This window comes from Cotesia glomerata, linkage group LG1 (assembly GCF_020080835.1).
Source record: "Cotesia glomerata isolate CgM1 linkage group LG1, MPM_Cglom_v2.3, whole genome shotgun sequence".
In the NCBI taxonomy this organism is placed as follows: domain Eukaryota; kingdom Metazoa; phylum Arthropoda; class Insecta; order Hymenoptera; family Braconidae; genus Cotesia; species Cotesia glomerata.
In genome coordinates this window covers 28391392-28403515 of record NC_058158.1, presented here as the reverse complement: position 1 = coordinate 28403515, position 12124 = coordinate 28391392, and the positions used below count along the sequence as shown (strand labels likewise).

Genomic DNA, 12124 nt, shown 5'->3' with positions numbered 1-12124 from the left:
CATAGTTAATACTGAGAAAATATAGCATTCGAAATAATAGAGTCAAGCTAATAAAAGGAATAGAAACGGAATTATAAAATTTTTATTTACGAACTGTTATTGTTTATTGATTTATTGATTTATGCAAATAAATAAAATATGAATTCAATGAAAAGAATATGAATAGACTAATCTATATAAAAATTTATCAATGTCCATAAAAACCATCAAACTCTTTTTTTGAATTCCGCTGCATCAAATGTCACTGAGAATTTCGAAATAAAAGATAAAAGTAAACCGAGTTGATTTATCTGACGGAGAATTCAAGGAATTTGATAAAAAGATTGTCAACAGGTTCTTTGAAACGTTCACATCAGTTGTCTGCAAAAATGAGTTAGGTAGTCACTAGATACATTTTTTGTTGTTTTACAATTCTTGTGAGTGATCTTCGACTGTTGCTTTTATTTTATCCTCTGTACGTTTGTAGTATTTGTGAGAAAAAAATACATATGTGTTGAGATAAAGATTCTTACAAACTTTTTTGTTTACATTCAAGTTTTCTCATCATGTAATTATAATCTCATTAACGTTTTTTATCACTAGACATAACACGCTTGCTTCGCTTGCCTTCATTCTTTCAAAAATCCCGCCACTATCTCAGTTGACCAATCAACAATCGAATAAAATAGTCACAGAAGTGACGTAAGAAAAAATGACATCTGGCTATCAACTTTTTAGAAGAGGATCTTTCGTGAAAAAATTTTCTGATTCGGCTACATATAGCCTGATTTGTATGTATCTGACATCAGGCTATAAATGAAAAAAAAAAATTAGGAAAACGGTTGACCCTAAAGGCCATCCCTGCAACTTCCCGCTACCTCCATACCTAAGTGCTCAACAATTCACTTATTTTTTAAGCTCTTCGAGCTCAAAAATATAATTTTTGTGTAATTTTGAGCTTTCCGAGCTCAAATAAATCGCTGTTCTGTGCTTTTGAGCTCCTCGAGCTCAAAAGGCTAATGGAAGTTTTATAGAACACTATTTTTTGAATTTTCAAACCGCAATAACTTTTGAATGAATTAACCGATTTTTTCGCGGTTTACGGCATTCAACGAAGTTTTTGAGTTCTTTGAAAAATCTTTGAGCGTAAACTGGTCAGACTAAAAATTTCATAGAAATTCTGAAAAAAACATTTTTTTCAATTTTTTTCGACAACGATATCTCACGAACAAATCAACCGATTTTGACCGGGCTGATGGTAATGTAGTAATTTATTTTGAGGCATTATTACAAATTTAATTATTATTTTTGCGACCGAATTATATATATATAAATAAATTAAAGTTTTAGCGCCTAGCGGTCAAATGACTAGTAGATATAAATTCAAGCCACATTACCATCGTAGTACGTAGCTTAGGTGGGGGAAAAAATAATGAAGGAAAAGTAAGTGAGGTATTGAGAGTATAAGTATGGACTGAGAAACGATGATGGTGGAAGGGGCCCGGTAGCTTAACTGGTAGAGCTCCTGACATGTTATCAGGGAGATCCAGGTTCGATTCCTGGCTTGGCAACCAACCCCATTTATTTTTTCAAAGTTTGTCTTTACTCTCATTTAATTTCTTTCATTTCTTTCATTTAATAAAAATCTTTATAACTCGAACAGATACCACAAAAGCTTTCAGCTTCACTAGTATTCAAGTTCGGTGGATCCCCATCGAAATTATGTAAAAGAGAGAATATGTCTCTTGACCAATATTGAAGATGCAATGTCCATCCGTTGGCTTAAATTTAGATCTACTAGTCATTTGACCGCTAGGCGCTAAAACTTTAATTTAATTTTAACATTGATAAAACTTGTCAAACGCGTTTTTTTACTGGAAATTTTTTGTTGGAACGAAGACTGTGTTATACTACTTGTTATTACTGTAACACAAAGCTCCGCAGTGAAAATCAATTGCTAGGTTAATTAAATTTAAATTAAATTGAAATGAACACCGAAAAAACGAACATCATAAATTATTCTTGCTTGTAACTATTTTTGATGTGAAAATTTTTTTATAAATATGTTCATAATAAATAATATTTCAGCGATAAAAGGTATACCTTCACATTATATTAATAATAATATTATAACAATAAATAATAAGAATGCCAGCATTTCACAAAAAAGTTAAACCAACTAAGGATGCCTAACAAATAATTTAAAATGTAAATTTACAGTTATGATGCTCGAAATCGTCAAGCAGGAAAAGTTAAGTTATGGAGTGAACCTAATTTCTGGGGAAGTAGAGCGACTTTTCGTCTTGGATCACCAGCCCAATTACAAATTCAAGAGGTGTGGCCTAGCGATGAAGGAGTATACAGATGTCGAGTTGACTTTAGAAATTCTCCTACACGTAACATCAAAGTGAACTTTACTGTTATACGTGAGTTAAGATATTATTTTATATAACCTACAGCAATCCTTGCACGAAAAGTTTATAACTTGTTTTGTGCTAGCTTAATTATTATATTGTTGCAAACTTTATATAAATAACTATTGATCAAATCTTTTTCACGGCTAATTTCCTAGATGTTAAACAAATACAACTTATTAATCAATTTTTACATAGAAATAAACGAAATCTGCACTAAGTTTGACTTAAATTTTGAGGTTTACCTCCTACTTTTAAAAACTTATCTCGTATTATTACTAAATTGTATTTATTTATATAGCGACAGGAAACACTCTTTGCCCATTCATGCGCTGAATGTTAGCTAGAGAGAAAGATTTAATGTTATTCTTGAGTATAAAAGAGAATTATTACATAAAAGAGTGAGGTAATTTATATAAAAAGAAAATTAGGGACATAAAGGTTGTCGTTATTTTCCAAGTCAGATTATTCATACAGCCTCCCTTTAAATTTTTAGTTTTTACCTAAAACGAAAATAATTAACTCAAAATAAATTCCTAATTTTCGACAAACTATGACAATATCATGCTCAAATAACATGAAGTATTTTTGTATTTAATGTTATTCTCTGAAATGAATAAAAATTTTATAATAGTCAATAAATATTTTTTCTAGAAAATTAAATGCTCCACAAAAGAAAGTTTCTTATGATTTTTTGATAAGCTAACTCTTTTAAAAATTACTGAACGTCAAAGTAGATTACACGGTGTAATCTACCTTTTTTTACACCATTGCGTGTTATTCGATATATTTTTGTTTAATGAACTACATTTGATCAATGAATATTTTTAATTACTTAATTTTTATCCTGAATTAATAACTATATTAATATTATTTGTATATTATATAGTTTGTTGAATATTTTAATATTTTTATAATTATTTATCTCGATTATATATATATATATATAGATATATATATTTTACTGTAAACAATTTAACAATTTATACGCTGAGAAGATTATAGTAACGATTATCATCATTCATTTTTAATCCTATAATATAAAATTGATGACTAAAGTGAAGCTAGTTTAGTATCGAAATTTTCGAAACTAATCGAACGAATGGACCCTGATTCCTTATTGGTTTAGAATTAGAGCGCGCGCGTACAGCACACAATTTATATTTCTAGTGATTACTATTCCTGATGATAATTAAAATATTATTCACTTTCATGTTATTGGTTAAAATCTTGCAATAATAACTCGTACCATCAGTATCATCCCGATAGTAATGATTACTATCGTGATATTAATTATATTATTATATAATTTTATTATATTGATATATTTTAAATAATTCAAATATATATATACTAGCTGTTACCCGCCCACTCCGCTGGGCACTTTATAGAATTGTATTTTTAGATCTAGACTTGAAATTTAATTGGAGTATTGTTTTGACTTGCACAGATTCCAAATTCCATCGGATTGGCCTGTATTTTTTATCCGATTATTCTAGCTAAAATGCATTGTAACTTTCAATGTGCAATCACTATAACATTCCTGTATCTTTCTTCCAAAAATGAATATCAATTGACACGAAGAAAAAAATTTGAAATGAGCATTGAAAGTTTCAGTTAAAGTTATTGCAGGTCTCATAATTGTAGTTGAAATCTTTCTAGCTTAAAGTGCGACTAATTTTGCCTTTGATTAAAAATTCCTCCGTGACATCAATTATTCATAGAAAATTATTTGTGCATGGTTTTTATAAATTTTCTTATAATAAGTAGCCAAATTTCTTTTCCATACCTCAAGTGTTTAGAACATGCATTGATTTTAATCTGTTATATTCCTGCGATCCCGTAATAAGAACAATTTATCGATTATGTGATCAATAAAAATAAAATGTATATATGTAAAATTCTTAGTCCGTTGACCGAATAGCTACATGTAATATTAAATTTTGAAAACCTTACAATGACTTTTTCGCCGCTGCCAAAGAGACGATTGTTGAAAGAAAATATAATTATTAAGAAAGCAAAATATTCAATCCGTTGAACTTGGAGGCCATCCCGGTAATTGCCTGTTTCTCTTAAGATTCTATCAAATTTTATATCTGTAGGAACTGTATTCGAAGAATATGAATTTTTTGACAATTGTCACTCCCGCACTCCTATGTAGGGGAGGAATTTCGTAAAATCCTATTCGAGATGATTTCTACATTATAAATAAAAGATTCCAACAAAACTTCGAGTCCATAGAAACTATTGATTGGAAATGAGAGATTTTCATTGTTAATGCCCCCGCAATCCCTTTTGGATTTAGAATTCGAGAAAATCCATTCTCAGCTGAATTTGACATCGTACAAAAAGATTCCTACCAAATTTAGAGTCTGCAGAAGTTACAGTTTGGAAATTCAAGTTTTAGATTTTAACACCCACCCCCGCAATCCCTATCGGAAGTAGAATTCTTTGGAATCTACTTTGAGATGATCTCCTCATGACAAATAAAAGATTCCTACCTAATTTCGAGTTTGTAGAAGTTACAGTTTGGAAATGGAAATTTGAAATTCTAACACCCACCCCCGCAATCCCTGTCAGAAGTAGAATTTACTAAAATCCGTTATGAGATGATTTCTACATGACATATAAAAGATTCCTATCAAATTTATAGCTTTTAGAAGCTATATTTCAGAAATTAAGATTTTTTATTGTCAACACCCACCCCCGCAATCCTTATTCGGGGTGATTTGTCATAAAACCCGCTCTTAAATTATTTCTAAATCATATATAGAAGATTCTTACTAAATTTGGAGTCTATATAAGAGCTATATTTTACAAACGGAAAGTTTTCATTATTAACGCCCCCGTGATCCCTTTTTGGGGTTGGAATTTGATAAAATTCATTCTTAGCTGAATTTGACATCATACACGAAGATTCTCACCGAATTCGGAGTCTTTAGGAGTTACAGTTTGAAAATGAAAATTTTAGATTTTAACACCCACCCCTACAATTCCTATCGGAAGTAAACTTCATTGAAATCCATTTTGAGACGATCTCTAAACACCCACTCCCGCGATCATTATTGGAGTTGATTCGATCGTTGTAAAATCCGTTCTTAGATAATTTCTATATCACATATAGAAGATTTCTACTAAATTTCGAGCTTATAGAAGCTATAGCTTGGAAATTAAAAATTTTAATTGTTAACACCCACCCCCGCAAACTCCTGTGAGGTGAGCTATCTTAAAATTCATTCGAATATTATTTCTACATCTCTAACAGAAAATTCCTACCTAATTTAGAGTCTGTAGGAGCTATAGCTTGAAAATTAAAAATTTTCATTGTTGATACCCACCCCCGCAATCCTCTGTGGGGTAGGATATCGTAAAATTCGTTCATAAATTATTTTTATATCACTTACAGAAAATTTCTACAAAATTTGGAGTCTGTAGGAGCTATAGCTTGAAAATTAAAAATTTTCATTGTTAATACCCACCCCGCAACCCTCTGTAGGGTGAGATATTGTAATATTTATTTATAGATTATTTCTACATTTCTTACTGAACATTCCTACTAAATTTGGAGTCGATAGGAGCTATGGTTTAAAACGGGAATTTTTCATTGTTAACGCCCCCTGCAACCCCCTTGTCGATGAAATTTCGTAAAATCCGTTCTTAGCTGACCTCTACTCGGCGAAAGGAATATTCCTACCAAATTTCAAGTCTCTAGGTCTTATAGTTCCAGAGATATCGTGATGAGTGACTATCTATATCTATAGAAAGTCTCCTATATATATATAGATATATATATATATATATATATATAAAATATGAAAAATTAACGTGGGTACTCAAATAAAAGGCCTCGATAAGTTTAACATAGAAATGAGTTTGTCTTTAAAAATGTCAATAATTAAGAAATGACATTGTATCTTGTCAACTAATGATATTTTTAAAGATATAAGCTCATCTCGATATTACACTCATTGAGACCTTTTATTTGAGTACTCACTTAATTAAAAAAGTTATTCTTTTAATAATTTCGCGAGTGATTTCGAATTTCACTCCGAAAAACATCCGCGTTCGTAGTTTTTAAAACAGATAAAATAAGGATGAATTTTCGTTCTACAAAAAAAATCTGAAAATTAATCTTTATTTATATATATATTTCTTATGTGCGTGTGTTTGTCACTGAACTCCTCCTAAACGGCTGGACCGATTTTAATGAAATTTTTTGTGTGTCTTCCGGTGGATTCCAGAATGGTTTAGATTCACAATTCAGTCCACAAGAAAATGTTTATTTAATAAATTTTTAACTTCCCGCTAAGAAAATTGAAGATTTTCGAAAATCGGGAAGTTATTGTTTTCATCCCATTTTGCAAAAATCGAGTTTTCATCAGATCTCAACGTTTGAAGGTCACAGGAAGCTTCCCTGACTATCCCCGCGAGGTTGTCACGGTGTCTGTATGTATGTATGTATGTATGTGTGTGTGTGTGTGTGTGTGTGTGTGTGTGTGTGTGTGTGTGTGTGTGTGTGTGTGTGTGTGTGTGTGTGTGTGTGTGTGTGAAAGTATGTGAACCGCTTATAACTTTTGAACGGCTTGACCGATTTCATCGCGGTTGGTGCCATTCGAAAGGGCTTGACCGAACTTAGATTTTGAAAACTATTTGGACCGATTCAGATCAATAGATTTTGATAAATCTTAAAAAAACTGAAAAAAATTTTTTTTCAAATGTGGTTTTTTTGGAATAACTTTTAAACGGCTTAAAGGTTCAATTCCAAAAACTAATCAGCTTTTAACCTCAAAAAACCACATCGATCGCCACCAGTCCGGTCAAAATCGGTTGATTCGTTCGAGAGATATCGTGAACGAAAGAAAACCGAAAAAAGTGTTTTTTCGGAATTACTCCAAAATTTCTAGCGCGATCAATTCAAAATTTAAGATTCTTTGTGAGGCTTAAAAAACTGCGTCGAACGCTTCTAACCGTGTAAAAATTGGTTTATTCATTCAAAAGTTATTGCGGTTTAAAAATTCAAAAAATAGTGTCATCAAATCTCTATCAGACTTTTCAGCTCGAAGAGCTTTAAAGCATAGGAAAGCAATCTCTTTGAGCTCGGAGAGCTCAAAATAACCCATAAATTGTATTTTTGAGCTCGAAGAGCTCAAAAACGTCATTGGTGCAATTTTAAGCGTCTAAGTATGGAATTAGCGGAAAGTTGCAGGGATGGCCTTCAGGGTCAACCGTTTTCCTAATTTTTTATTTATAAATTATTGTTGATCTTGACTACCAACATTCACTTTTCATATATTTTATAAATATCATATATATAAGATATATGAAAAAATTCATGTGGGTACTCAAATGAAAGGTCTCGATGAGTATAAAATCATAATGGAATTATATTTATGAAAATGTTAATAATTAACGAATGATAATGTATTTTGTCAACTAATGATGTTTTTAACGATATAAGCTCATTCCGATGTTACACTCATCAAGAGCTTTCATTTTAGTACCCACATGCATTTTTGATATATTTTTCATATATACATATATATAATATATATAAATATATAAAATATATGAAAAATTGATGTGGGTACTCAAATGGAAGGTCTTGATGAGTGTAACATCGGGATGAGCTCATATCTTTAAAAATATCATTAGTTGACAAGATACAATGTCATTTCTTAATTATTGAAGTTTCGAAAGATATAAGCTCATCCCGATGTTACACTCATCGAGTTCTTTCATTTGAGTACCCACATAACATTTTTTATATATTTTATATATATGGTATTTGTGAAATCGATAAATATATAAAATATTTCAAAAATGCATGTGGGTACTCAAATGAAAGCTCTTGATGAGTATAAAATCAGAATGGGCTTATATTTACGAAAATGTTAATTATTGAAAAATGCCCATTGCATATTGTTAACTAATGATGTTTTTAACTATACAAGCTCATTCCTAAAATTTCTAAATTTAAGACGTGTGTACATGACAACGTCTGTCGGGTCCGGTAGTATATATCTGTCGGAGATAATATCGAGCTGGGTTTTCCTAGAGATAGGGAAATTCCCAATATTTTAGTTTGTCTGTTAGTTTCAAGCAAAATTGTAAAGCATAGAATATTTAATAATTATTTATAACTTAAGCCGATTATAATTTTATGGTTATGGCGATGGGCTTGAGTCCGAGTGACAATGGTCACCAAACGTAGCCGAGGTCACAGGATAGAAGTAAAGTATATAGTTAGAAATATCGACAGACAATGAGGGCTGTCGAAATATTTTTGAGTGAATAAGTACTTAGGGTACTTGGAACAGTAGTTCTCGTTGAGCATTGATCAAGTAAAGATCGCATACATCCTGCTGACCCCGGATTCGTTCTCGGTCTTATTTCCCTAACGTCTTTAACTGTTATATCAATCGTAGTAAAATATTTGTAATTAAATTTATTATTTGTACGAGTTAGTGTACGTTATATTCCAAATCAAAGTCTTTGTTATATTTGATTATTGTGAAATAAATAAAGATGGCTGAAAATGATCCAAAGGACTCCAATAATGCCCAAACCAGTATTTCTCCGACATATATATCTACATATTTTTTTTTTTACAATTTTTAATTATAATTAATTTATAACAAAAAAATAAATAAAAACATTATAATAATAATTAAAATGAAATATTATTAAAAATAATAAATTAAATTTTTAATAATTAAATATAAAAAGGGTTTATAAATATATTTTATTTACAAAAATTTATTTATTTCTAAATTCATTTATTTTGGGAGTGAATGCGGAGTGAATTTTATTATTAATAAAAATTAACTCTTTCTCAGAGTAAATATCACTTCCGCTAGGAGTGAATCAATTAACAATCATTCACTCTTCATTCACTCCGCGTTCACTCCGCAAATTTTTCACAGTGTAAGAATCTCAGATGAGTTAAAAACATGATTACAAATACAAATGGCTGCGCCCACACAATTTGACAATTGGAGATTACCATAAATTTTTCATCGTGTAGAGTCAATATTCAAGTTCTTAATGCAAAATCACGTGAATTATACATTCACACGGTTGACGGTGTAAAAATATTTAATTCATACCCCCTAAATTTAACACGGCATTTGGTCTAATTTTTACACCGACTTATTTACACTATACCGGGTCTAAAAAATTTTTTACAGTAAAGTTTTGAACTCGATACGAATCCGAAAGAATTCTAACTACCATCGGAGGTTTGAATTTTTAATAATTCTCGGCAGCTACCGCAAAATTAATCTGAACTTGGCAAATAACGTATACCTCAAAGTAACATGAATTATTTTTGGAATCAAATGTTGCAGTAATAATACAACGTTGTAAAATTAGTGTAAATAGGTTTTGATAATTTTTTTTGTTTTAACTACTAAAGATCAGGGACACTGAGAAATAAATGTGACCTATAAAAATTTCCGCAACGAAATTCACTTAGTTATTTCATTACAGAGTCTTTATATAATTCCGCAGTGGCAGAAACAGTCTTACAATTACGTAAACTAGTTTTCCGATTTCGTGTTAATATAATTATAACTGTGTAGAAAACGGAGGAATTAACGTTATAATTTCATTAATTTAAATATTTATACAAATTAAAATCTATGTTTTAAGAAACGGAATTTCCTTATGAGTTCATCTACTGTGTCAGTCGATTAATTATTCATTAATATTATCTCAAGCTTAATCCAAGATACGCAAACAAATCTCTTTTTAATGCTAGATGATGAAAACAAACTCGAATCAGAATTATTCTCTCACGGAACATGAATTACTCTTATAAAATCGCATTTCATGTTTACGTATCAAATAATTTCAGCAAAAACATAGCGAGATCTTGCATCAAAGAGCAAAGGATTTTGTAAGATGAGATTTGTGGAGTTGAAGGTAAAAACATTTTCTGAGTCTAAGACAAGAGATACTTTAAACTTGTTTACTATAAGAACTGGTTCAATGTTGCTTCTAATAACCCTTTGAATTAGAAGAAAATGTTGGATTATTCTTTTGGATGACTTTTATTCATAAAACATGACAATAATCATAAAAATAACTATTTGATCGTTTAAAATCAATAAAGACCAACAAAAATTAAATTTTATAAAGAAAAGAGCTTTTAATCGAAAATGCATTCTGATATATCATCAATCTTATGAAATATTAGTAATTTTAATTATAAACAGATGTTATTCATGGTATAGAATTTTAAAGTGATCAATAAAGTCGAAAAAAGTGAATAATAAACAAAATAATGAGTAATTAATTATTTATTCCTCCAATTCTGAATAAATTTTGAAGTGGATGATTTATCAAAAATTATTATGAGACCTTTTTGTAAGACTTTCTATTTTTCCCAAAATTTTTTATCGGTTTTTTCTGCTTGATTTTTTTTTTTTTTTTTTTTTTGATAATACAATTCCAAAGTTCTAAAATCAAATCGTCAAATCAGATCAATATTCAATACCTTATTACATAGATACGGCTTGTTTAACGGAAATATTTAATCTAACCTTTTTTATAGAACGTTTAATTTTCTTCAAAACTTAATACCGTTTAAAATTTTTGGTTACACAGTAAAAAATTTTGCGTCTTTGCGTCAAGAAATTTTGTGTTAAAAATTTTTATGTTAAATATTTAACACTTTTTTGTGTTGATTTAACAGAATAAATGTTAAATTTACACATAAAAATGTTAAATATATAACAAAAAAATTTTTAACACTAAGTTTTTTGACGCAATGACGCAAAATTTTTTACTGTGTAGATGATTTTAAAATTAGAAATAAGTAACTTTGTTCAAGAAATTGCGATAATATACTTCTTTATATTAATATTAATATTAAGAACTCAAACTTTTAAGATATTTTTTGTTTCGTTTTCCCATTTGAAAATAAAAGTTTTGATATATCTTAAAAAAATAAAAATTTTTTTGGCCCAGTCTGATAGAGAAATCATACCGTATCAGAGCATATATGTACTCATTTAAAAAAATTTTTTCACGGCACGTTTTCAATTTTGGCTTTTAATTTATACTTGTACAACATATCATATAGCTTGATAGACGGTAATTTCGGCTAAAAAAACTCCTTCATGGCATCTGTTACACGCTGTGTTAAAGGACATATATGACAGTAATTGAAATTCTTGTGCGTACTCAAGTTATTTATAATTGTTCTGTATTTTTAAATTCAATTATTCAACATTTATTATTACAAATTCCGTATCTTCAGCTTGTTTAAAAGTTTTGCGTTGTGTTGATTATTTTCAACGTTAAGAATTTAATAGTTCTAAACTATTCTCCGGTTAATAGTCTAAGAGTTAGAAATCTCGTTAACTCACCACTAGAACCATTTGTCATTATTATAAATTTATGCATTCATCAACGTACTAAAAAATTTGCTATTAACATGCACAGATTAAAATTTTATGGTGCATTTATTTCAATTTTATAGTATATAATAGAACGTAGTGTATCATAATCCATTAACAGTAATTTAAGCAAACTTTCGAGTGATTTTAATTATTATTATTTTCATTACGGGAAATATATATGAATACATTTTATAACTTCATAAAATACTCTGGGTTAATAAACTATTTATTCCATGCAATTCGAAAAAGCTTATTCTGTATAAATAATAGAGTACAAATTTTATTATGCAAAAAAAAAAATACTAATTACATTTTTAATGTATATAT

At 29.5% G+C, this 12124-nt stretch overlaps 1 protein-coding gene across 1 annotated transcript in view; it reads left to right on the top strand.

The window, feature by feature from the left end:
* Positions 1 to 12124, top strand: part of LOC123275225 (protein turtle homolog B-like) — a 333309-nt gene that overhangs the window by 114283 nt on the left and 206902 nt on the right. The window contains exon 4 of the mRNA XM_044743196.1: positions 2200 to 2405. Coding sequence (XP_044599131.1) covers positions 2200 to 2405 — 206 coding nt within the window. The remainder of the gene's footprint in view (positions 1 to 2199; positions 2406 to 12124) is intronic.